Source organism: Gymnoscopelus braueri, assembly GCF_963280865.1.
Source record: "Gymnoscopelus braueri genome assembly, chromosome: 16".
NCBI classification, from domain to species: Eukaryota; Metazoa; Chordata; class Actinopteri; order Myctophiformes; family Myctophidae; genus Gymnoscopelus; species Gymnoscopelus braueri.
In genome coordinates, this window is record NC_137616.1 from 24,811,771 (window position 1) to 24,839,093 (window position 27,323).

The 27,323-nt window shown below is 44.2% G+C and overlaps 2 protein-coding genes across 3 annotated transcripts; one reads left to right on the forward strand and one right to left on the reverse strand.

Annotated features, from left to right (window-relative positions):
* Positions 1-375: 375 nt before the first annotated feature.
* On the reverse strand, positions 376-17,937 carry LOC308103261 (sine oculis-binding protein homolog). 2 transcript variants are annotated; one of them, XM_080453171.1, is made up of 7 exons: positions 17,531-17,937; positions 14,426-14,567; positions 13,906-14,100; positions 10,918-11,069; positions 9,286-9,381; positions 7,086-9,029; positions 376-4,037 (listed from the first exon to the last, which is right to left on the reverse strand). In XM_080453171.1, the coding sequence occupies exons 1-6, from the start codon at positions 17,624-17,626 to the stop codon at positions 7,095-7,097; spliced, it is 2,616 nt and encodes an 871-aa protein (XP_080309297.1). In that variant the 5' UTR covers positions 17,627-17,937; the 3' UTR covers positions 376-4,037; positions 7,086-7,094. The 2 variants fall into 2 exon arrangements, with proteins under 2 accessions (XP_080309297.1, XP_080309296.1); XM_080453170.1 differs by having other exon boundaries at positions 7,086-9,050.
* A 4,543-nt stretch (positions 17,938-22,480) lies between these two features.
* LOC308103341 (uncharacterized protein) lies at positions 22,481-24,699 on the forward strand. Its single transcript, XM_080453264.1, has 2 exons — positions 22,481-22,608; positions 23,548-24,699. The coding sequence occupies exons 1-2, from the start codon at positions 22,593-22,595 to the stop codon at positions 23,886-23,888; spliced, it is 357 nt and encodes a 118-aa protein (XP_080309390.1). The 5' UTR covers positions 22,481-22,592; the 3' UTR covers positions 23,889-24,699.
* The last annotated feature ends 2,624 nt before the right edge of the window (positions 24,700-27,323 follow it).

Genomic DNA, 27,323 nt, shown 5'->3' on the forward strand with positions numbered 1-27,323 from the left:
TAACACTGAAGAAAATTCAAAAGTCAAACATTGGCCAAATTATCAAATAGTATAAGAAATATCAAATAATATAAGAAAGAGGCAAACATTGTGAAAGTAGTCGATCTACAAGCTCACAATGCCTCGCAGTGCGAGGTGTTGTGAGCTTGTAGATCTCCTATTTTCACAATAATTATTTGTGGAACCGAGTCAAACTAAATGTAATGCCTCAACTCCTCCTACAATTCAAGTGCTTGTCAGGGTGGGGGGTCCCCAGTTCAAATATGATTATTTTGGGGGGTCACGGCCTGAAAAGGTTGAGAACCACTGACCTATAACATAGTGGTCACTGTAGAGCCATACAACATAAAGATAACAAACAAATTAGGACAGAACTTGTTGCTTGTACAATAACTTTTATTTACTTTACAAATTGGTTTCCATCAAACCTGGTTACTTACTTAGTCTTCAAATACAAACCATCTTTGAACAATCTATTCACACAGTAGGCTAAATGTAGAACAGGGACACCAACAAGTGTGGGTTTTTTAGGCAACAATAGCAATATAATTTCTGACACAAATAATTTGTCAAAACATTGGGTTAACGAGACATAATGGTCAGCAATGGCAATGATAATAATGTGCAACAAAGTGATAATGGCAGTCTCAATTTTGGCCTCCGGGGTTAGAAACAGAGGACCACCTGTGATGTCACAGCTATTTGCATCGGGTGATATCATCACTGAGTCAGATGAGCTGTTGACATAGTCCCCTCCTCTGGCCATCTGTAGATAACAGTGACGTTAATGGCATGACCTACAGTATAATGAGGATGTGGACTGGAATGAGTGGGGATACAGTGAAATGTGTTTCTGCCATAGACATACACTCGCACACACTCGCGCAGACGCGCACACACACGCACGGTCACACACATACATATACAGACACAAAAACTAACACGGCATGGCATGTTCGGAATGTGGTTGTATGCTGGCAGGGGTGGGTCAAATTAAGAGTTGTTCTAGTAGGTAAGTGGTTCTCAAACATTTTCATGTCAAGGATGCCCAAATTTGTAAATGTATTTGGCAATTTTTCAAAGATTTTTCAAAGATCTTTCAAAGGTTTTTCAAAGATTTTTCAAAGACTTCAAAGATAATAGGGTTAAAGTTGTTAGACTGTTCCTCATTTTGCTGGTGACCCCCTGGAACCAGCTCAAGGACCCCTGGGGGTCCACAGACCCCACTTTGAGAACCACTGCTGTAGGTCAAGATGACATGTGTATTCCTGGGGGATTAACAGCATCCCCCTTTTTTAAGAGGAGGTTGTGTTGAACTATGATAATGGTAGGCTCTGGCAGCCCCATGAGACTTGGAGGTATCGTAACATGAGAATAACGTACTGGCAGCAAACATAGGTTAATGGTTAGATCAGTGTGTGTGAGAAACTATAATCTATCTGGCATGAACTATCAAACATCAGTTGGCGTTGAGTGCAGTGTTGTGTGCAGCATGATCAAATGGGATTCCATAAGTTGCAGACTTTTGATTGCCCTATTCTGTTAGCTGCTTGCCTTGCTTGTCCAAAACAGGCAGGTGCAAAGTTCCAAAGTCAAACACTGCGCTCTAGTGGGCATATATTATACAAACATTTTGCAAAAGGGCAATAAGAGCTTCGGCACTCATTAAAGTACAATCGTGAGACAACAACAAAAAAACAAAACAACGTACAAACAAATAAAGCACTTTTTAGGGGGGGGGGGGTCTGCAGAAGCATCATCCATAAGTTAATATAAGGTCAGAGTAGTATCAACGTAAAGTATAACAAAACAATGAACAAGTGAAATCTTAAATTGGGATGCGTGTTGACAAGACGAGAGTCCCGAAATGCTCTCACTGGATCAAATGTCATAAGGTATCCCCAGAAGAGGGAACTGTAATACTGATAGCTTCACACTGCAGCCATTGACGGTTGAAAATAATACCACATTTGGTAATATGACTACCCTGTTGTCCAAAACCTTCGGATAACACAGATAACACAAAAGGATCAGAATCAGTATCACTTTATTTGCCGCGTACAACGAACACAAAGGAATACGCCGCCAGGAAACCTTCCTGTACGTTTATAGTACACAGTATAAATCCTCAGTGTTATTTAACTATTAAGGTGGTTACACACCGGCGAATATGCGAATATACGCAAAATTCGGACTCGTTCCGAATAATTAAAAGACGCTTTTTTCGCTCCGCGAAACTGATGTGGAAGCTTGTATTGACTTTATAAGGTTTTTAAAAAAAACTTATTATTCGCATGAAAAAAATCGCCCCATCGTGTGTAAGGACCTTTACAGTGTACAAAATGTAACCAAATGGATCCTTGGTTATATTTGTACACTCTCGGAGTAATAAATAGATAAATGAACACTGATGATTTTAATGTGTACTCAGAAATCAAAGTGATCCTGATTTTCTGTGACCAGGCTTGGCAGATCGAACAAATGGTTTTGGGCGGGGGGGTGGGAGGGGGGTTCTGGGAATCACACGTTTATGGACCAGTGTCGTTAAGACCACTGAACGTTCACATAGGGCTGGGCAATATATCAATATCGTGATATGAAACTAGATATCATCTGGGATTTTGGGTATCATAATAATGTTACAGTATATGGTATACAGTAAGTGTCTTTTACTGGGTTAAATCACTTAAGCCCTATTTTACTTTCAAATATTTTCAAAAATAGCTATCCGATCTACATGTGACGCATCGTGAGCTTGTAGATCTGCTATTTTTGAAATCTTTTTAAAAAGAAAAAAAGTTTGATATCATCGTCACAGTACGATTATGATCGTCACAATATCGATATCGAGGTATTTGGTCACAAATATTGTGATATTTGATTTTGTCCACATCACACAGCCCTACGATCACAGACTATCTCAGGCGGCATAGGCGTCCCCCGCACAGCCTAGCCCGTATAGGTTTACACACAGTTGTAAGCAGGCAGAAAGAGGAGCATCCTGTCTCCTTGGCGATTACATTACATTGCTCAGTCTTCCCACCCCGCAGCCTGAGAGAGACTCTTCTCCGCACCGTGTGTAAACTGCCTGAGGATGGCGTCTCAATCTCAGCAGAATTTCTCTCCTCCCTTGAAGGAGGTTGAAAGGAGAGTGTGAAAGAGGGAGAGAGAGAAGGCAGGGCAGGGGGAAGGGGGGGGGGAATCACAGGCAATCAGTTGTGAGGGATCAAGCCTATGAAGGACTAGCATGTTCTGTGTACTGTATTTAGATTGGGAGGAGAGAAGGTGCAGGCAGGAGCGTGGGGTAGAGAGATATTCCTGGCTCTCGATCAAAAAACAAAAAGTTTTTAAAAGTAAAAAAAAAAAATGAAAAAGAAATCCTGAAGTCTGAGCACCCGTCGGCCAGGTAACCCAAAACCTGGAGTGGGGAGTCAGCGTGGGATATGGGGAGAGGAACAATGTGGCTCTTTGTGTGAGCCGGGCAGAGAAAACAAACCGTTTCCCCTGGAAAGAGATCATGTTCAGGCTCCATCTGAGAAGACCACACAAGGCTGATCAGAGCTCCGTCTGCTGCCGCACGGAGCAAGAGGACGAGGAGCGCATCTGTGCGGCCACGCTTGCGCGTGCACACGCACACAGATAACACTCGCACACACGCACGCACACACGCACATTCGCACTCACACTTTAGGGCAAATATCAGACAGGATCAGGGATGCTCCACATCATGTTCTCTCTGAACACAACATACCACACTGGCCAATAATACTCTTTTTTTTCCTTCCTTTTTTTGGTCCAGGACAAGACGTGTGACTGTGCTGTGCTCGTAAGTTTTCTGGATTTCCCCATGTTGGCTTGGGATGATGTGGCCATCTGGGCTACTTCCTGCTTTGGCACCCTGCTGGGCATGTGGGAAGAGCTGGACACTGCAGGGCAGTCTGGATGGGTTAACAGACTGGAGGGTGTTGGCGCTGGTGTCGTCCACAAGAGGGCGTGTCACTGGTTCTGGCACCACGGTACAGTGTTAAACAGGGAGTCTGTTCATCACATTGAAAGAGAGAGAGAGAGAGAGAGAGAGAGAGAGAGAGAGAGAGAGGAGAGAGGCGGTGGAGAGATATTAGACTCTGGTCTGACTGTAGAATTTCCATTTCTACCATATCCAATATCAACCCCTCCTTCACTTCCCTCTCCTTCCCTAATCCGCCCATTCCGCATAAACACTGTGAGAATGAGGCTTTTAGACATGTCAACACTCAGATAACTGTCGCACAGCGCACAATCAAACCAAGAACATCTGGCCTCTTTCCTTCTCACACACTAATACAGTTTCATTCAAACATGCACATTAAACATATACACCGTGTGTGCACAGACTGCACACACACACACACACACACACACACACACACACACACACACACACACACACACACACACACACACACACACACACACACACACACACACACACACACACACACACACGTAAGGGCCAAGCCAGGATTCTGTACTCCCTCTGTCCCACTGCGTTTTAGTTTCAAACGCTCAGCGAATACCCATGTGGAGTGATCAGGTTACACGGGGCTATAAAATATCCCAAATAAAGGCAAGGAAAACTGAGACGAAAAACCGGGCTATTTCCTGAGGTGAAATCCTCCAGTTGGCCGCTGATCCTGTCAGAGTGGGTGATTTTTTTAAAGACTTTTAGCAGCAGAGACAATGGAACAGGACAGCAACGTTCACCTCCGCGCAGAGAGGTGCTGAACTAAAGTCATTGGCGCAAGGCAGCCAGCTCCCATTACACACAACACAAGGCCATAAATCCGCCTGCTCGACGCTAGCAACACGCTGTGATTTCATATGTATCGGTTACTAAGGGGACGCACAAAACCACAACAAATGACAAAGGGTAAAGTGGGACCTCATTTAGTGAAAGGGAATCGTTTAATGCTTTGGCACATAACTTTTGGAGTATAAGATAACAGGTTATGTAGTGCTCTTTCCACCAGGCAGTCATCTTTTTCAAACACCATTATTATTAAGGTGACCTTTGGCCTTATGGAGGCTTGGAGAGGGAAAATGGAGGGAAGCGGAGCACAGTGGAAATCTAAACCCTCTCAGTTCTTTCAGCGGTTTAATCCCAGGACATACAGTAAAGTGAGAACATGACCTCATAATGGTGGATAGTGTGTAAAAACGATAGGTGGTGTTAGGGTCATTTGGATTTCCAATCAGGCAAGTGAAATGAAGAGAACCCTTTGATTGGCCCACAGTACGGAGGGTTTTCTGTTCTGGTCTGGTAACAACAACATCTGGTTGGCAGGAGACAGCGGTGGTGAGTGAAGAGAAGGAGGAATAGGGGAGGAAAGTGGAGATGAGAGGCGAGTGCTAAACTCATACATGGGAGTGAGACAGGGCAAGGCCAGAATAGCGTGTCATTATGACACACGTAACCGGATCGCTCCAGTTCTGCCCCTGTGTTTTCTAATGAAGCCCCAGAGCTCCATCACCAAGGGCTGGCTCTCATATTCACAGCGCCTCGTAGTCTGCCTGATGATCACCTCTGTCTCCAAGGCAACCCCAGGAAAAAAGGGTGGTGTGCTGCCTTGTCTGCTCGCACTGCAGGAGGCAGGCGTTTCAAAATCACTCACTGGCACCCTGGCACATCTACTGTATGACTTTGAGCTCTCTCAGTCAACCTGGCATCATCTTCTCCCTCTCTCCCTCCGTCTCTCTCTTGTTCTCTTCCTCTCACACAGGCAGACAAATGCTCGCGTGTCCTGGCAAAGCCGAGTCTATGAAACAGGCTGCCTTGCAAACAAAGCATTGTGACTGTCAGGCCCCGCTGAGGTGATCTCCTTTCAAAGTGACTCTCTCTGTCTCTGCCCTCCACCTCCTTCCCATACTGTAACCCTAGAGGACAGAGGAGTGCCAGGTTACTGGGATTCTCTCTTTTTGGCGCCATGCTGTTTAGTGACCATGCGCATATTGTGTGACCTGTGATTGCCAATGCCCTGTGTGTGTGTGTGTGTGTGTGTGTGTGTGTGTGTGTGTGTGTGTGTGTGTGTGTGTGTGTGTGTGTGTGTGTGTGTGTGTGTGTGTGTGTGTGTGTGTGTGTGTGTGTGTGTGTGTGTGTGTGTGTGTGTGTGTGTGTGTGTGTGTGTGTGTGTGCTCGTGTGTGCGTGCGTATGTGCGCGTGTGTGTGCGTGTGCATGTGCGTGCATGTGCGCACATCTGTATCATTCTGTACCTGTGTGATAGGCATGGTCAAATGGTGTCTGCAAATCATTCCTGTGCAGTAAAATCCGAAGTGTTAATTCATCTCTGAGAGTGTAAAAACTAACTTCTGTGCGGTGTTTGTTTTAACCTGCTTGGAGTGTGGCACACAGGGCAAAGGCTTCGGATGTTTGAGAAATCACAGTTAAGTGTTTCTGTAAACAATGTAGAATGCTTTTCTGAGATTGGAGATACAGGACAGACGACACTATTTGATCTAACCCCCATCCACCTGTGGTGTTCCTAGACTCCAAAGAATTATTCAGTTTACTTTGGTGTATCTCCAGTATGGAGAGGGGGTATTTTGTTTCTTCTACTATACTGTATGTATCCCAGGTATGCTGTCTAATACATCTCCCTTGCCACCCGCCTTATCAAAGTTAAGGGGTATTATAGTTTGTTGATTATGGTTAATTTTTGGGCGGTGAAACCGCCCCTATATGTGAGATTTGGATATTTGCACACCAAATCCTGCGCTGTGATTGGCCACAAATGTACCCCCCTAACCCTGCACCGTGATTGGCCAATCACAGTCTATTCAGGACTGTGATTGGCAAGGGAAACATGACACATGTGCATAGCCCTATATAAGAAACCATAACTTAAAAAAAAGTTTTTTTAAGTTATGGTTTCTTCCATCACTTCTTCCATCACTTCTTCCATCACTTCTTCCATCACTGTGATGACCACTGTGACCACACCGCCCACTTCACACTGGGTGTGATTTTTTACTTTGATGACAGATTTAAAATTTTCAGTTAAAATAAGATGAAGTATATATCAGGCTTAAGTGTAAAAGAGTCTCTCACCTCCATCCCCTACTTATTCTGATCACGGATACGTAGGCAGCGCCTTTTCAGAGCTGGCTCCATGTCTCCCGAACCTGGTGCACTAGGAGGGCTCCGTAGGACGCCCTTGTCCCTTAGTTTGGGCAAGAGCAGCGCGGTGGTGGTGCCCCCCCCTGTCTTTGGTGCTGTGGGCAGAGCGTAGGCATGGTCCTCATCAGGGACATGAGGGTCCTCTCCTGCCTCCCCACCCACAGCTAAGGTCTCCTCTGATTGGCTGACTGGGCCTTCAGCCCGGACAGGGCCGACCACAGAGCAGTTGTTCTCTTTGATGGCCTCCAGCTCGCTGAGCGCAGGGTCTGGGGGCGGAGCTGCTCTCTGGGGTAGGGAGGAATCCGGGCTGGGAGGGGCAGAACCTGAGGTTATCCCATTTGGACCGTGGTCCTGGAACACCGGGGGAGGCGACGCAGCGTCATAGGGTGGGCTGCTCCCCCTGGGGCTGGGCGGAGGCTGCGAAGGTGGAGTGTTGGAATTCCGCGGTTGGCAGACAGCCTCGTTTGAAGGGGACTGGGGTTGAAGAGGAGTGGGTTTGATAACATCATGGAGCACTGCCCTGGTACCCTGCCCAGGTCCTGACTCACCTGGCCCTGACAAGTCTACCACCCCGTTGGTGTTGGGCTCCACCTTCACTTGGGTCCTATGGAGAACCCTCTGGATAACCTGTCTTTCAGGCTGCTGCTGGATAAGATTATAGTCTGTCAGAGTCTCTGATCCTGGGACTGAGGAAGGTGATTCGTTATATCGTGCACTAGGGGAGGATGTTCCACTATGTGGCGTGGATGCCGGGGATGGGAATGGCCGTTCTGATTTAACCCAATCTGTGTCCCTTCTGTTAGGCTCTGCGGGTGAGGGAAGACCCTGAGTGGAGGTTCTGCCCAGTCTGCTGTCCCCCGCACAGAAACCTGGAGATGGCTGCCTGGCACCCCGGGATCTACCCCTGTCTCCTCCCTCTGGCACAGGTTGGATGACCCCACCGTGGCTTGGGGCCTCTGGGGTTGTATATTTAGCAGGGATTGGAATGGGAATAGGGATGGGTATTGGGACAGGGAGCGGGACAATGATGGGATAAGGCACCAGGACCATGGGGTGAGGGAGCAGAGGGCTAAAGGAAGGAATACCCCAGTTCATCATAGGATGATGCATCGGGATAGGCCCTCGAGGCATCATGTTGATAGGAGGAGAGTGAAGGCCGGGGAAGTAGGCACCTGGGAAGGGATGGTTCATCGATGAGGCTGTGGGAGGCTGCAGATGGGGAGAGTGGGGCTGGCGGTGGATGGGGCTGGAAGCGGGTCCCGGGTATCTGTGAGCGTTGGCGACTGGGCTTTTCAGGCCCTGAGCGTGAAGAGGAGGTCTGATGAAGGGCATGGGAATCTGAGGCATGGGCTGGTGCTCCAAGAGGGGACGAGGATGAGCAGGAGGGGGAGGATGAAGGGTATAATTAGGGGCAGGGTGGGACAACAGCTCCACAGCAGGAGGATGTGGAGGGGGTTGGATGGGTCTCTCCAGCGATCTCAGCCCAGAGACGGGGACCTTGGAAGAGGACGAGGCTGCCTCAGACGGAGAGACAGAGGTGGATGCGGCTGATCCGTGGATGGGCGTGTGTACTTTAGGGGATACATTTCTGTGATGGAGTTCCCCTGTGCTGCTGCCGCCGCCGCCGCCGCTGTTCCATGATTCAGGGGTGAGCAGCTTCTGCCCCACCCCGCTGCCACCATCCGCCCTGCCCTCTTGGCTGGCTCTGCTGGGACTGGAGCTGGTGTTGGTGAGAGCCGCCCTAGCCTCTCGGTAGAAGACGTCCATTTTGTACTGATTCAGACACTTGGTGCTGCAGAACTGGACTCTCTCCTCACCAGATCCAAAGTCCAGGTACTCTTTGGTGTGACGGACGTGCTTACACCAATCGCATACCTGCGGTGCAGGGGAGAGAGACTGTGGAGGGTCATTTTAAGTGTTATGTCAGATCTGAAAACATGTTGATAAAACGAGTGAACCATGAACACATATTAATTGTTTGAACATAAGAGGAGATATACAGTAAGTAAGTAAACCATGCAACAGGAGAACTTGAGATAATGGACCACAGAGACTTACACTGTCTTAGTGTTGCATAATATGTGTAAAATAACACAATACAAAAGCTACATTGATAGTGTGTTCTTCTTACTCTGACATTGCTGTTTATCTTCAACACCAGCCTGGGGGACTCCTCTGTTTGGGGGTGCTGGGGAGACCTCTCTCCATGTAGATCCTCATCTCTGGCCTGACACACAGGAAAAACCACAGTTTGACACTCATGCCATGATCTATTGGGCAGCATTTACTTGATTGCTGGATGGTTTAAACCACCGACTCATCTGATGGTTACTTTAAATCATAACACCATGCTTCAATCATTCTGTGGTCATTAAACCAAAAGTGAGATGCTTCTTACATAACCCAGAAATAGAAATAGCCTCCGATGCAAATCACTGGCTTGTCAATGTCATCAATCTCAGAAGCAGCGAAAAGTGTGTGAAACCATGGATTTAAGGTCAGTGAGACCAAGGGAAAGCACTGTGTTGTGAAATAGACACAATGCAACTGATTGGGGAGATAAGTGTAGATGATGAATTGTCATATTGTTAACGGCCTTGCCAGTATTAACATAGGAAATTCCACTCGATTTATGTAAGCCGATCCTCTGTGGATCTGAGTGCTCCCCCTTCTCTGTCACCCATTGAGTCGTGTTGAGTTACGAAACATGAGGCAGCTGCAGGTAAGGTATGCGCTGAAAGTGGACACCTCGCCCCAGGCCCCCTGCCCTTCCTCTCAGACAAGCACGGACAGGCCAACAGCAACGTATTGCTCCCCACCTCCAAAAAACGAGAGGCCTTGTTGCACGCAGACTGCTTTTTGTCTCTGTTGTCGTGTGAATCAACCAAGCGTAGCATAAACAACAGCGGGGGTGAAAGGCGATAGGCCTGCCTGCCACCTCGCACCTCCAAAGAGCGGGTATCCATGTCATAATGGATGGTGAAAAATTGTGGCAACGCGTATCAGAGCGGTTCTATAGAGGTACCACTTCCCTTTCCTCTGGACCAAAGCCACTTAATGACCAGCCACTCCTCCATTAACGCGAAACCGATACTAAGTGTCCTCACTCAACTTTGACCTCTCTCACACCATTCCTACACTAGCCCCTCCATTAGAAACCAGGATACGTGTTCTCAGAGATCTCGCTTTTTAAATTTGTGTAAATTAATCTGTCCAATATGACCTCACTGTCAGTGTCAAGATCAGCGGTATCTATTTCTGAGGGTCTGTTTACCTGCCAGAAGCCTCTGAGTGGCTGTGTCTACTGTATATGAACACTGAACACCTGGTGCACACTAATGCTGTGCGTGTGTGTCCTGCTATACTTAATAATTGGTCCATCCATACATGTATACACATCCACATAGGCCTGTCACAATTATTACATAATCGTATAATCGCAATTATTTGAGATAATCGCAATCATTTTTGCATAATCGTCATAATCATTTCCATTTTGAAAAATGTTCACACATTTTCATATAAAAAAAAATGAAATAGCAGATCTACAAGCTTACAACGCGTCACAAAGTGTAAGCTGGTAGATCAGCTATTTCTGCTATTGTGTGACGCTGTAGTATGATCAAGTATGGCATTCATTTAAAAAAAAAAACACAAAATGTTGGAGGTTTCTGCCCGACAGCAACGACATCTTTGACCAGTGAAATTGCTGAAACAATGTGTTGTATGACAGGAGTTTTCCTCGTTGAACTACTGTACTGACCTTGTTGCGCTTGAAATAGGCCCGTCTGCATGCGGCGAAGCACTTCTCACTGCAGAAGCTCTTCAGCTCCGAACCCATGCATAGGGAGTAGCGCTTCACTCCTTCCTTCTGACACCACACGCACACTATCTGCACATTTTGAACATCCTCCACTACAGGGCGGGAGGAGAGAGAGAGGAGAGAGAGAGAGAGGGGGATCAACAAAGGAATTAATGCTATAGTACTTCTTCAGACTCAACCTCATCCCCACAGCACTCTGTATTTATGATGCTAGAGTCTGGGCCACTACGCAGGCCTCACACCTACGTCACACCGTCGATCCGACCGATATGCCCATATATGGAGATCCCTCATGTCATCAGTATATGCCCATATATGGAGATCTCTTTATCTGTCAGTGTCAGTCCTTGTCCTTTGATGCCCATATATGAAGATCCCTGATGTCATCAGTATAGTATGTCCGTATGCAGGCAGGCTGGACCCATTAGCCAATTTTAATATAGGATAGGATATATAACGATATCAGTGTATTCTGTAATGTATCGACACCGTGATCGTGTGTATTTGCCTAAGCACAGGGAGGATACTGACACTGTGACTGTGTGAATAAATGAATGAATGAATGAATGAAAGGGTGTCTTGTCATAAGACCCATCTCTTACGGGTTTATAAGACACCAAGAACATGAATAAACAATATCACATTCACTTCCTGGAAACAGAATCTGCACACACGAATCTGCTCACACAAAGTTAAAAAATATATATATTTGGTTAATAGCCAAAAACTAAAATAAATATACATCACATATATTTTTTCTTAGTCCGTTTGTCCCTCTCTCTGCGTCATTTAACCATATCAAATCTAGTGTTTTTTTTTACGTAACTCATGATATAAGGGGCAGTAGAAAATAAAATGGAACTCATTTCTCAATAATCATTTATGTCACAATAAGTGCAAATCTGATCTTCTATTACTCCTCTATACCTACCCGTCTCAAGGTGCAGGTGCAAGATCCCAGAACGGCTATTTATCATAATAAATGTTCTCAGTTTTGGTTTATGCAATTTGCCCTGTGACCATTTGTTCTGACACAAACTAAAAAGTGTGTCTTTAACCATAGAGATGTTTGCAATGCTGTTATTTTGAAAACTGTCAAGTAACCCAGTTCTTAGAAGTAGATCCTCCACTGCACTTGCCCATGCACCTTTTATCAATACATCCCAAAAAAAATTATTCCTGGCGACTCTATTCTCTGGCATTCTGATTAGTCTATTCCATAAGGCTACCATTCTGCCTTTCCACCTTATCTCACATGGCTCCCATCCCATGTCTCCTGTTATTGCCAATACAGATGCGAATTTATGCACTCCAAGGAAATACTGTACCCTATTCTGGACCATTTGTCCTTTCGTATTTGTGTTTGAGCCCAATATGCCTGCCATATAATCCATGACAGGGAAGACACAAGTGTGAAATAGTTTGGGGCAGGCAGCATATCCCAGGTCACCTAGCTGTTTAGTTTTTGCTATTATACCATCCAGATCCTGCAGATCCTGCAGATCCTGCCAATACTGATGTACCATATATTAAAAATGTAAGTGTGTATTTTGACCTGTCTGTCTGTTTTTGATTGATTGGTTGAATTCTTTATTAACAGTTTGCAATTTGTACAGAGGAAGGGTTAAAAGGATAAAGTTGAAAGGATAACACGAAGCCCAAGGGGCTTTTTTCCATTGTGGTCCTAATGCCTAATGTATGTATGTATGTATGTATGTATGTATGTATGTATGTATGTATGTATGTATGTATGTATGTATGTATGTATGTATGTATGTATGTATGTATGTATGTATGTATGTATGTATGTATGTAATACATACATACATACATACATACATACATACATACATACATACATACATACTATGTATGTATGTATGTATGTATGTATGTATGTATGTATGTATGTATGTATGTATGTATGTATGTATGTATGTATGTATGTATGTATGTATGTATGTATGTATGTATGTATGTATGTATGTATGTATGTATGTATGTATGTATGTATGTATGTATGTATGTATGTATGTATGTATGTATGTATGTATGTCTGTCTGTCTGTCTGTCTGTCTGTCTGTCTGTCTGTCTGTCTGTCTGTCTGTCTGTCTGTCTGTCTGTCTGTCTGTCTGTCTGTCTGTCTGTCTGTCTGTCTGTCTGTCTGTCTGTCTGTCTGTCTGTCTGTCTGTCTGTCTGTCTGTCTGTCTGTCTGTCTGTCTGTCTGTCTGTCTGTCTGTCTGTCTGTGTCTCTCTCTGTGGGTCTGCTCTTATAGCCTATTTAGATAGATGTTATTGTAGTTCGGTCATTTAGATTTATGTTAGGTATGTGTTTACTTATCTACAAATGCTATGTGCGTTATTGAAATGCTATGTTTGACGTCTACCTGCCAAGTTATTTTGTAGCACATATTTTCTTAGTATTCTAATCTAATTCAGAAACCATTTACAATGTTTTAGTTGACTAGGTTTCATGCTAGATGCTTCTGTTTCTTACTCTGATCTTGACTTATAAGTTACTCTGGATAAGAGCGTCTGCTAAATGCCTAACGTAAGAATGTCTTGGTTGTCATGCAGCATTTCTATTCTGAACGGGCATATATGTGGCGGTGGTGTAAGAGAGTACTGTTATGTGTGTACCTGAGACATAATGAAAGATGGTGGGATGCGGATGTTGACAAACATTGGTCACTGTTGTCACTATGAGGGTCTTAAGCAACCCGTGGCTGTCCCCTCTACTATGTCTGACCCTGGCCTGCACTTTGGTCTCAATGGAGAAATAACCATGTGTGCAGGATGATGTGTGCTTGTGGGTGTATGGAGGGAACATTTGGTTGCAAGAACCAAATGCCAATGACCTTGTGAAACATGAGGACAAACATAAACTTAGTATCAATCTTATCAGACAGTGTAGTGAATCTCCCCTACCTGCAGAGGGCTTTATAAGGGGTACAATGACATGGGCGCTCGCGTGTTCCTTAGGGCTGGTCAGGGATGAGCTTGGCGAGGAAGAGGAGGACGAAGAGGAGGGGACACAGGAGGATTCTCTCTCCCCGCTCTTCATGGCCAGAACCGAGGGACTCACTTTGCTGTCCAGGCTCTTGGGTTTTGGCAATGAGTTTTCTGGAAGACATAAACATATAATCACAGTGACTTTCATATTTTTTTTCATGGAATATGATACCGTAACTGCGTACATGTCCTTTGCACGATATCGCAACAGCTTTTGAAACCATAACAATTCCCCTTACAGGCTTATAGTACAAACATGTTGTGAAACTATAGACCTATCATAATGTATGAAATGTGAGAGGTCTCGACTCGATTGCAGCGACAGTGATTCAGTGTCTGCAGTACAACAACCTGTTGAACCTGTTACTGTGTTCGCTGTGTATTGAGGATGACCCGGTCTTAAACTGTTGTACTGTATACAGATACCCGGTCTCACCTTTTAGCACAGACACATGCTGCTGCTGACGTCGTTCTCGTTCTCTGTAGTTCCGGATCTCGCCGGCCTCTGAGTCTCGAAGTTCCACCTTGTCATATCCGTACCAGCCTAGAAGCTCGTTCATGGTGCTCTCAGCAAACGTCTGCACGGGATAAAGGAGGGAAATATATCACAGATTAATCACTTCATGAATGGGGACAGGATAGCTGTACCTCTGCCGACCTGCGAATAGGAAACTGTGACCTTATATTGTATGCTGTTGTTAGTGGAACTTTTTAATCCATACACTTAAAAATAATCAGACCTTCCTAACTCTGAATCAATGGAAAGGGTTCTTTTTTAGCCTCGGCCCAGCCGGAGAAATGAATACGAGCACAGTGGAGTACAGTATGGCACTTTTTCCATGATGTATTCAAGTTGTTTACTCTTGCTAAATCTGAGACGGAAAGGTTGAAAACCTAACACCAGTGTGAAATCTATGAATCATCCTTTGTTTATCACGTTTAATTGGAAGAAGAAAAAAAAGACGGAGAAAAGAAAACTGTTCTCCACAGATGGGACGTGTGGTCTCTTTTTTTTTTATTACGACCAGATGAAAAAAAAAAAAGAAAAAACACAAAGGTCTCTCTCTTCATCCACCCACCTCTCTCTCTGTGGCTTTTGGGAGAACCGGATTGGAGGAGAAATCCGATCCGGAACGGGCAGAAATCAGAGCGGGACACCCTACACCACAGCGAGGTCCCACGGTTCTCGGAAATGCCCCTCTCTCCTCTCCCCTCTTCTCTCTCCTGTGTCCAGCGCACACGCACTCACACTCTCTCTCACTCTCTCTATCTGTATACAGTCTTCTCTGTCCCTCCCTCCCCTCCCCTGTCTCTCTCTCTCTCTCACTGCCTCTCCACTAGCCCCCTTCCTCCTTCCCCTCCACCCCAGCACCTTCCAGCCCTGACACCCGACACAACGTAGCCTCTCAGGTTTCAGTCTTTTCCAGCACAGCCAGTCTGCTGTGGTGGTGTTGTAGTGCTGTAGTACCGACTGCACATTCTTTCCTCTGCTTCCCTCACTCCGACCTCTGCTCTGCACTATAGGGCCTCAAAGAAACTGATCTCTCCCTCTCTTGGTTACTCTGTGTGCGTGTCTGGGTGTGTGAGTGCCGTGCGCGCGCGCGTTTTTGTCGAGCGAGCACGCGCAGTGGTATCATGTCCAGCTAAATATGCCTAACGATGATTAAAGTCAAGTATCTGGTGTCTGGGCGCTGTGCTCCGGGTCTGACGTGGAGAGCGCGGGTCCGACTGCGGTGTTGAAACAGATTCATTACTGAGACAACACTGGGCCGGATTGCGGCCCCACTAGAAATTACACTGTTTGTCTGTCTGTCTGTCTGTCTGTCTGTCTGTCTGTCTGTCTGTCAGTTACCCAGCGAGTCAGTCTGTCTTTCTCTCAACGACTTGTCCTCCTTGCTTTTTCCATTGTTTGACACTTGTCCTGTCCACATCCCCAGCCTGTGAGCCCACTGCTTGGGTCTTGTTGTGTGCCTTGGGTAGAGCCATGTGACTCTATCTCAATGTAGTGCAGTGTTCTGCATTGATTACTGCTTTCGGAAAACCTTCCTATATGTTACAGTACATTCAGTTCAGTTGTCATTTTGTCTCGCTATTTTCTCATTAGTGAAAGACAGTCTTCCCCTCCCCACCGCTTCCCACAATGTTGTTTTTGTTTCTTTTTGGCAGTTCAGACAAACATCTGCTTTGTGAGAGTGACAAGCCATATCCCAAACCACAGAGAGAGTTGCAGCCAAAGGCAACAAACCAGGGCCGACCTCAAGATTCAGCCCAGGCAGGCTTACATCAAGCGGGGATAGCGTTTCACATGTTTTGATTAAAATTAGTTAAGTTGTAACACTACACCTCCCCTGGATATCAAAAGCTACAATCCAAACCACTTACACAAAAAGAGCACATTTCCTCTCTCACGAAGACCATGAATCCCCCAAAACTGCTTGTCCTTTTAGATTTCTCCATTCTTACTTGAGGGAGCCTTGGATAATATGATATCCCTTACGCCCAAACGCAAAGGTCTCAAATAGCCAGTTGCAAAACCCAAACAAGGAGGCAAACCATGGATTTGTTTCCCAGTAGTAATAGGCCTGTATTGGTGTATAGGACAGAAAGAATCATGCAGGCTACTTTGAATGAACTTATTATTAGCTATACATGTGCCCCCCCCCCCCCCCTTGACAAGAACGGCGATTCTTGATTAGAGGAGACACGCTGCAGCAGGTTATTTAAAGAATATAGGGTATAGCACAGTGGTTCTCAAACTGTTTAATTTCAAGGACCCCCATAACTCTGAGAGTGTATAAATGGAACCAAATGGAACTGTAATGGTCCATTTTGTTCCATTTGTACACTCTCAGAGTTACAGACTTGCAAGGGACCATTTGGAACCCCCCCTCAAGGAACCCCGAGGGTCCCTGGACCCCACTTTTGAGAACCGCTGGTATAGAGTATAGGGGGAGAACAAGTGCGCGCATAACAGACGCGGGGAAGAAGTGATGTGTTTTTGCCGTAGCCTATGGTGACGCACATCTGGAACTCCGCTGGACATTACAGAGCGCGGCTGTAACAGCTGGCCTGATATCGCGTCACTGAAAGGCAAAGGCTATAGGCTACTATTCAGAGCAAAGATCTGACATCCAAGTAGGCCTACCCGGTGTACCTGACACTTTCATTTAAGCCCACAGTTAAGGACAGCTTTTTTTTGGTAAAGTTTATTTTCCACAATTTTTGGGGTTGGCTGACTAGGAGCCAGGTCAAGAAAGTTACTTTTCCGTAGCAACATCACATGTTGGGCACCAGATTGGTGCCCAACATGTGATGATGCTACGGAAAAGTATTGGTGCCACCAATACTATTTACACATAATAGTGTAAAGGGATGCATTCAGTAAAAACAAGGATTTTCAGCCTTCCGAACACACACTGATTTGTGCGCTCCTTGTCGCCATTCAAGTAGCCTCACACATCATTAAGTTACTAACACGTCAATAACATGTCAGAACATAAACACGTAACTTTAACAGCATGTCACACACTGACGATCTCACCTTCATCTCCTGGTTGATCTCCCTCTTGACGGGGTGCGCGGGTTTCCTACTGCGTTTACTATTTTCCGGCGGTCTGCCCTTCTCCATCTCTGGCATGATAGTCCTGTCTGGATCCGTGGGTCACGCCGTCTGTGGATCCGTGGATCACACTGGATCCGTGGATCGCACACTGGATCCGTGGGTCACACACCGTTTGGTCCAGAGAGAGGAACGATCAGAGAGCGCGTCACTTGAGGCCACTATAGTCAAGGGAGCAGATGAGAGCGAAAGCTGTCACTCTGGGTGACAGCGGCTGTCATTCCCCATCCCAGACGTCTGACTCTGAATCCGTCATCTGGGGGGCTTCTTCTCCCATTGAAGTCCCACTGAACATGCGTGTGCGCTGCTGTGTGGGCTGGTGCCACCAGCCGAACAATCCCTCTCTCTCTCTCCCCGGGCCCAGTGTTGCCAGATCGTGCGAGAGAAATAGGCAACCAGGTCTATGAAAACAACAAGCCCAAAAGAAGCACATGAGCACTCTAACCCTATACATTGGCTAAATAGCCAATCTACAAGCTGCTATTTTCAAAGAAAAATCTTGGAGAAAAAAGTGAACATTTAGGAATATTTTCAAATCCACAAAATCTTGTATGGGGGTCTCCCTGGCACAAAATATTTTCAGAAGGTTGGGTCTACACAAATATGAATTAATTTGGGGGTCCTTGATATGAAACCACTTTAAACCACTGATTTTAAACAACACTTTAGAAACAAGCCCCCAAAAAACGCAACCCTCAACCGCCAATATTTACAAGCAACTTCACAGAGAAATAAGCAAGCCCAAAGTCGCTTATAATAAGCGGACATGGCAACGCTGCTCTGGGCCTGGGTAAGAACAGGGAGGGGCCTCCGTAATGTAACCCAACACCTGGCGCCCACCCCTCCCCAAATCTCAACAGATACATTTCATTGAAGGAATGCGAGGACTGTGTTTTATCTGAGGGGACAAAGTACAAACACTGTCTGTTATATTCTTGTCTTAAAATAAAGGGATGAAAAAGCCCGCGTGTGTAAACGATACCATGGCAGAATGTTTGGGGCTTTCTCAAATGGCATCTGTTTGATGATGATCAGTGTGTGTGTGTGTGTGTGTGTGTGTGTGTGTGTGTGTGTGTGTGTGTGTGTGTGTGTGTGTGTGTGTGTGTGTGTGTGTGTGTGTGTGTGTGTGTGTGTGTGTGTGTGTACGTGCGTGTGCGTGTGCGTGTGCGTGTGCGTGTGTGTGTGTGTGTGTTGTGTTGTGTTGAGGGGTGGAGGGGCACAATAAGAAATACATCTTCAAGCCTCTTCAAGACAATTAACTATTTTACTAACTATTCTTTAATTCAAATGTCATTTTATAATTTGTTCCTTTTGCACTTTGTCTAGTGCTCTCTGTGTTTTGTGTAGCACTTTGAATTGCTTTGTTTAAATGTGCTATGCAAATAAACTTGCCTTGCCTTTTAGGGAAATAAATTAATATTCAAATCAAAGCTTTTCAAATAAGGCAATTTGATTATGCTAAAGGTTTTCATTGTAGGCTACTTCAGAGAAGTCAGAATGATAAAATGAAATTTCAATAGGCTATCTCACTCTGTCTTTCACTTCACTTCACTTCACTTCTCTCTCTCTCTCTCTCTCTCTCTCTCTCTCTCTCTCTCTCTCTCTCTCTCTCTCTCTCTCTCTCTCTCTGGAATCACACACACACACACACACACACACACACACACACACACACACAGAGAGAGAGAGAGAGAGAGAGAGAGAGAGAGAGAGAGAGAGAGAGAGAGAGAGAGAGAGAGAGAGAGAGAGAGAGAGAGAGAGACACACACACACACACACACACACACACACACACACACACACACACACACACACACACACACACACACACACACACACACACACACACACACACACACACACAGGGATACACACACACACACACACACACACACACACACACACACACACACACACACACACACACACACACACACACACGCACGCACGCACGCACACACACGTGCGCACACACACACACACACACACACACACACACACACACACACACACACACACACACACACACACACACACACACACACACACACACACACACACACACACACACACACACACACACACACACACTGCACACTGACACAAGAGACAAACCCAACACCTGAAATCTCCACATTTAGCCCTTTGGCTATCCCTGCCTGAGGAAAAGTACCACAGACACAGAGGATGGTGTGTTCCTTCCAGTGTCTATGTGCATAGAGGAGAGCGGCCTTCAAACGTTTGTCTCAACACCAAGGCAACATATACATAGTCAGTGGTGGACACACTGGACAGTAACAAAGTACATTTACTTTTTTACTGTACTTAAGTACATTTTTGAGTATCTGTACTTTCCTCGAGTATTTGTATTTTTGGGATCTTATAACTTTATAACACTACATTTCAAAGACAAATATTGTACTTTTGACACTATACATGGAGTATAAAAAATAGGCTTAAGTGGTGAGATGAATTAAGCCCTTAAGCCTATTTCAAATATTGAAAATAAATAACAGATCTACAAGCTCACAACGCGTGGCGATGCGACGTGCTGTGTGTATCACTATTTTATACATTATTATTTTTTATTTCTGACAAATCTTTGAATATTTTGGGAAAATGTAAACATTTGAATACAGCAATGCATTGATATTAAAAGAACTCAAGTACAAATTTGACTGAGCAACTTTCACCTAAGTGATATATTAGACAGACAGACAGACAGACAGACAGACAGACAGACAGGCAAGCAGAACTGGAATGGAGTCTCAGTCAGAACCTCTCTTTTCCAGGCTTCATCTGCCCTAGCTCTGGTTTGAGGAATCCAGGGACCACGGCTCATGTAAACAGAAATCCGATCTAGTGTGCTTGGCTTGGGTTTCGCCCCCTTGTAGACCCGCTGATGATACCCGATCTGGCCCAGCTTTGGGAACAGGGCTTATCTGATGCCTCACAAAAGGCCCCTCTCCCTGCCTCACGATAACAGTGCACATCTGGTGCGTTTGTAGGGAGCGCTGTCTGTCCCCTAGGTCAGTGGTTCTCAACCTTTTCAGGCCGTGACCCCCCAAAATAATCATATTTGAACTGGGGACCCCCCACTCTTGGAATTGTAGGAGTTGAGGCATTCAATTTTGTTTGACTTGGTTCCACAGATAAATATTAGGCGTTGTAAGCTTGTAGATCTGCTATTTATTTATTTTTGCCGCTTTCTTATATTATTTGATTGTTTTGGGTGTTAAAAAGGTCTTAAAAGTCCCTAAATTGTCACTTTACTGTCGTCTGAGGACCCCCCCAGAATCATGTGGGGACCCCCCTGGGGGTCCGGACCCACAGGTTGAGAACCACATCTCTTAGGGGAGGAAGCAAAGGGGGTCCGACTGACTTGCAATTCCCCCAGAAATCCACTTACCCAAATGGCAGGGGACTAGAGACAGTATTTATAGGCCTAAAGTTACAATCCAGAACATCTGGATTTCATCACAAAAATTGGCCACTTTGTGTACCCTAATGTATCATTATTTGCAATACTGTCCCATAGACAGATGATTATAGTGTTGTATCCACCCTGTCAATTTAGAAGATGATTGAAAATGTTGGTTTAAACAGGTCTGTGTTTAGCAGAGAAATGTAAGATGATACATCCGTGATTTGGAGTGATCTGATGTTGCCATTAGAGGGCGACATCTACTAATTTGTTGGGAGTGCTTGCCATTGTGGCCATTTCCCCACATCTAATTACCCAATGATGCACCCCGTGATTAGAGGTTGTTGTCGATCTATAAAAAATCTATAAAATATGGGCTGGACTATTTGTCAATCTACTAAATTCCTGGCACTGCACGGTTGCATTTTAATTCAATTAAATGCATGCCTTATTATGTTATCAACGCCAAATTCAAGCATGTAGCCTAGAAGAACCAGAGGCTTTTTTCTTTTCTCTTCTTTATGGTCTTTTGAGCATTCAGGCCCATTAGTCTACACTAGATGTCGCTGTTGTCATGCCGAATTAACTTTCAATGGTGAAGCAACAGGTTGCATTACAAATACAATTCCCATTTAGCTTTAGCTAGTATTTGAAATGTTTTGATTACCTTTTAATTCAATTTAAGCCTGTAGGCTCTACAACTGCATATGTAAAAGTATTCAGTCCAAAGGAAACGTTCCTCAAACATTGCCTCGAGTTTTTCCATTTTCAATTAGCGTGGATTAGCTATATTATTATTTTTAATATACTTTAAATTACAATAATCCATTTCGACAACGTGTTGCTTACCTGCACGTAGACACATATGACTTTTGGTCGCATAAACCTCAGTTGTTTATTTGCAGTGGTGTAAAGTAACATGATTTAGGCCTACATTTTACTCAAGTAGCCTACTGTTTTGAGGTATTTTCAATTTACTGGAGTATTTCCAATTTTCGGTACTTTTACTTCTACTCCACCACATCTCAGAGGCAAATATTATACTTTTACTCCACTACAATTGTAAAAAAAAAAAATAGTCAGAAGTTACTTTGTAGATTTGTATTATTATTACAAAAGATACATTAACCACTTCAGCCCTACACATTTCAGCCATTTGAAAATAGCCGATCTGCACCAAATGGGTCGTTCTGCATGATGAGTACTTTTACTTTTAGTACTTTAAGTACATTTTTATACCAATACTTTTTTACTTTTACTCAAGTTAATTTTGAATTCCGGACTTTTACTTGTAAACATAATATTTCTACATTGCAGTATTGATATACTTTTTCTTAAGTAAAAGATGTGAGTACTTTCTCTCCACTGTTTATTTGCCGTTGCAGAGAGAGTCTACTACGTCACATCAGACATGATGCTGGTATAAAAAGCTCCGTCTATTGCCGCGACCACATTGGAGAGAACCAGCGTTCAGTGGGCATCGTGCTCTATCTATAGCCAAATCCACGAAAATATGTCAAAAATGATGATTGTCCAACTTGGAGTGCTTATTTTCGCCATATGTTTATCAACACAGGTATGTTATTCTATTCATGTGTTTATTATTTCTTAGCAATTTTAGGGTGATTTTGTGTGGTGCTGTGTTTTGTGTTGTGATGGGATTGGGATCGCTTTAGACCGTATTGTTGCAAGACAAGTGGATTTAATTCATAATCACAAATACAAATAATATATATATAAAAAAATAAAAAAAAGAATTGGCAACTCTAAATTTGTAAATAGTAAAAAAAGAATTAAAAAAAGAACACTAATCAGTCTAAAGTTGATCCAATTCCCAGCTGCTTTCTTATTAGAGTTGCCGTTTATTGATTTTTCCCGAAATGCCTGGCCATGTCATATTTTTTGTCAAATTTAGCCTACTGTTACTGTAGATGACATCCAAGAGAATAAATGATTTAAAGGTAATGTATATAGTCTACCTGTGCATGGGGATGGGTGGCTAAAGTTTCTCTGGGTGGTGGCGTGCCAAAAGAAACCTGAAACCTGAAGCAGACTGTTAGTTTGAGCTTCTCCTCCTTTCCTATCATCCACCCTCACCGATTGATTACATCATTAGTCAATTGTTACAATCAAACCAATTTGCTGAGCAAAAATAAAATAGCCTACGAAATAAAAAAAACAGAGCAATTTTTGCCCTGGGTTTTTTATTTTGTATTTTATTCTTATTGTTAGAAATTACAGAACAAAACAGAATAGAACCAAATAGAATATAATTCACATGGTTCAATTCACAATATTCATAGTGTTTAGTTTGCACACATCATACTCTATGTTAACTCTTTCATTTCAGAACATTTGGCATCTTTAGTTTATTTTAAGGCTAGCCTATTTCATTTATTAGTTTATTTCTTCAAAGCTCAGTTTTGGCAGAAAAGCAAGCTGTAGTTTTGTAGAAAGAACAGTTCTTGAGAAGTGTGGAGTTCTAATCCTCTTGCCCCTCCCTTCTTGCCCACAGGTGGTCTCCCAGGTGGTGAACACCACAGCGGGCACGGCAGGGGTCAACTCCACCGCCAACATGAACGCCACTACCATGGCGACAGACACCTACAGCAGCTCGGCCAACTCCACCTCCCCTACTGGAGCGGGCGTGTCACTGCAAGCGGGAACCTTCTCCCTTCTGCTCCCCACCATCATGGCAACCTCTCTCCTGCAACGCTACTGCTGAAAATCCTCCACCGGACCAGCCGTTATGCCCCCGCCACCCACGCCCCACCAAACCACCACCACCACCACACCCTGCCCCACCCTACTCCCTGTGCACCACCATACCCCTCGGTCCTCTCCACGCCGCACTGAACAGAGACCACAAGACTAACATCCAGTCGACACAATGGACTCTACAAACCCTCACCCCCTTCCTGCCCCCGTAAGAAAAAAAGATGAAAGTTCATAAGGCTGGCATTTTTTTCTCTCAAAACAGGGGCGTAATATTCACTGGAGGCCATCACCCAACCCCTCTCCCCTCCCCCAGCCCATCAGATGGGAGTCGAAAAGGAAGGGCACTCCTGGTACGGTCAACTCCCGTTTGGCCAGCGTTTCCATGGTCACATCATCACATTTTGGAGATGCTCAGGGCGGTGGTTGTCATGTCACATGTCTCGCTTAACAAAAAAAAAGATAATGTGGACCACTTGAGTGTACAGAAGTACTTCTTGTAGTTTTAATTTCACTTGGAAATGAATATCAGAATGGTTTTGTATGTGAAGTGAAGGTAGGCACATAGGAGATAAAAAAGAAAAGAAAAAGCAACTACTGGGAGTCTGATAACATTTCGGTTGGGTTTGCATAATTTGGCTCATGGTTTTTGTTATTGGACATGTCAAAGAGATGTATGTTACAAATAAGTTGCCACAGGACTTCTGTCAGTTTTGCCTTGTGATTTTTAAAGTTGTGGTCCTTTACAAGGAGGGTATGACTGGCACCTTTCCCCCTTTGATGCATGGGTTAGCCCCAGGAAATGACTGTACGTAAACCTACGGGAAGGTTTGATGTTAGATTTATATTTCCCCCCTTATAGTTTATATTTTGTATAAATGGAAATGTTATAATGTTTGTTAGTTTGAATAATGGAAGAAATTACAATGTACAATAAATTATAAAAAAATAATTATTGTACTTGTTTCTGTGACTCTTGTTTTGGCCCGTTAATAAAAAACATTAGACTTTTAAGTTACATAAGTACATTACCTCATGATTTGTCTATCTAATCCATCCTACTAAAATAAAGACAAATTCGTACTTTGTCAAACGATTGTGTCACAGTCTGAAAATAAGTGATGATAATATGATTGCCTCATGTTCTTCAGTTGAAAATCAATTATTTTCAGTGAGCGACACACTCCTATATAAATTACCTACAACTCTAGTTGTTGTCTGCCCCAAAGCCACGTGGATCTCTGTCCACTAAGTCTTTCTAATGCTGTTGGCTTTAGGGGTGTAGTGATGGTGTATTCATTGATACTGAGCTGCCAGAGGGTCTAGACAAGCAGCTGCTGAGCTGGCTGGGGTTGGAGCTGGACTCAGCATTCCATGATGCCCCCTAGATCTCCTCTGGCCTAAAGCCAAAGCAACACACAGGCAGGGGACAAAATAGCACTAGCCTTCATAGCATTCTAGCAAGGGACATATATTGGCCCCTGACATTTTTATTTGAAAATCATCATCATCATACAGTAAAGAGAGGACCCATGTTCAGAAGGAAGCAGTTTCATTATGGCATTCAATAAACACCATACAGTTGCCCCTGCTCTGCCTTTAAGAGTTGCATGACTTTTCAGCCTTTTGCCAAGTTTTGGAGGGGTACAATTTGAGGATTCCTGCAGTTGAATAGTTTCCCATACGATTAGGAGTAGAAACACGTTTGCCTTCTCTATGGTCCATATAGCACTGTCTAGTCTTGACTTTTTCCTGATTTCTCCTGGGAACAGCAGCGTAGGAAGAGAAGGCACCTCATGTATTCTTATGTAGTGCACAGTGCAATTTAATTAAGTTATTCCTCACTCTAACCAGCACCCTTCAGAAAAGGATGGTTAAAAAGGAAATTTGTCACTTATTTATAATGATGAATAATATCTCCCCACCCAATTAAGCACTTTGAAAAACAAAGCAGAACAAAACAACAACAACATTTATTTGTAATGAACTACAGCAAATGTAATAATTCTCGGACTTATTTCAAATTTGGCTTTGTTTTTTCTTTCTCTTTTTTCTTTTCCAGGAAGTCATTAACTAAAACACAAGAGGGAATTTAAAAAAAGCTGTCCAGGAAATATTGCTGCTGTGAGGTCTGAGTGAGCACAGTGACGCCAGCGTGAATAGAGTGCCGTTCGGAACTACCTCAGCACCAGTAAAGCCGGCCTCACGTCTCATTAGACCAGACTATTGTCTCTCTATCCTCTCTGCACTATTAACCTCCCTCTGGCCAGCAGCACCACTCCATTTCCCCACCATTCTCCCTTCCCTTTCGTTTCCTTTTTCCGGCTCTATCTGTGCTCTGCCAATTTAGCCTCTTAGTGCTGTACATACTGTAAATTAGGCTTCTCAGGAACTATCCAAGATACTAAGTAAAATATTTCTCAGCCATGATAATGGATGTGAGTTGGACTTCAGGGCCGATGAGGTAGCTCAACAAATGTCCGTCTCACTTGTTAATTGAGAACCGCTAATGAGTCTGAGTTATCAGTTTTACATGATTTACACATGCTCTGCTAGAAGTAACTATTATTTGGCCAATATAAAGAATGATTCATGTTCAGGTTCAGGTCATATTCAGGTTTATTGTCATCCCAACTCTAATTGCATTTGTCTCAAGACCTAAGTAGACATTTGATCATTAAAAACAATGCTCAAGACAGGGCGCATTTGTATTACAAGACAAGACATATCAATGAAATGAAAGCAAGAAAGCACTTGTAAATCAAAAGATAATAGCATACAAATATAGCTAAAAATGATGAATAGATTTTAATAAGAATAATGTACATAGTCTGTACATAGTCCACAGTCTGAGAATATAGGGGCAGCAGTGTGTTGAACAGTCTTGGGGAAAAGATGCAATACGTGTACGGATAACCTCCTACTGGATGACAGAGGGACAAAAAGCATGTGTGAGGGGTGGGAGAGGCCCTCCACAATGTTGGAGGCCTTCCGAACAGAGCGTATGTGGAAAATGTCCTGGATGGAAGAGAGAGAGACACCAACGATTTGCTCAGCTGTCTGCTCGACTCTCTGTAGAGCTTTGCAATCGGCGGTATGGTATGGTAATAGCTGGTAAGGATGCTCTCAATGGCTTCTCTGTAGAAGGTGATGAGGATGGGTAGCTGGTGTTACAGGTCCAGGAGAGGTCCTCCATTGTGTGTACACCAAGAAAGTTGGTGTCGTATATTATGAAGCATAAACTGCAGGTTAGCAGGCTTGTTGATGGTAATAATATGGAGGAGAAGAGAAGCAGACAGAGACGGACGTCAGGGTTTCCAGGTTCCATTCAGTGTGTTTATTCAGCATCAAACAACAAACAGACAGCATTCAGAGAAACAGCCAGGAGCAGAGCCCCTGTTCCTCAGCCCTTCGGCCAAGGACTGCACTAGTCCTGAGTTAGATTTTAGTCTCCCTCTTATAACACAATGGATCCACATTTGAATAGCCTACAGCCTGTTCATGTGGGTGGGGGCCAGTGATAGCCTCCCCCCACCTGTTGTTGACCAACTTCTTTGATCATTCAAGTGCCTGGAG

Coding starts and splice junctions, on each gene's coding strand:
- LOC308103261 (XM_080453170.1), bottom strand. CDS start 17,626: ATGCCAGAGATGGAGAAGGGCAGACCGCCGGAAAATAGTAAACGCAGT. Junction 14,568..17,530: donor AGATCAACCAGGAGATGAAG/GTGAGATCGTCA, acceptor TATCCCGTGCAG/ACGTTTGCTGAGAGCACCAT. Junction 9,051..9,285: donor AGATAAACAGCAATGTCAGA/GTAAGAAGAACA, acceptor GACCCTCCACAG/TCTCTCTCCCCTGCACCGCA.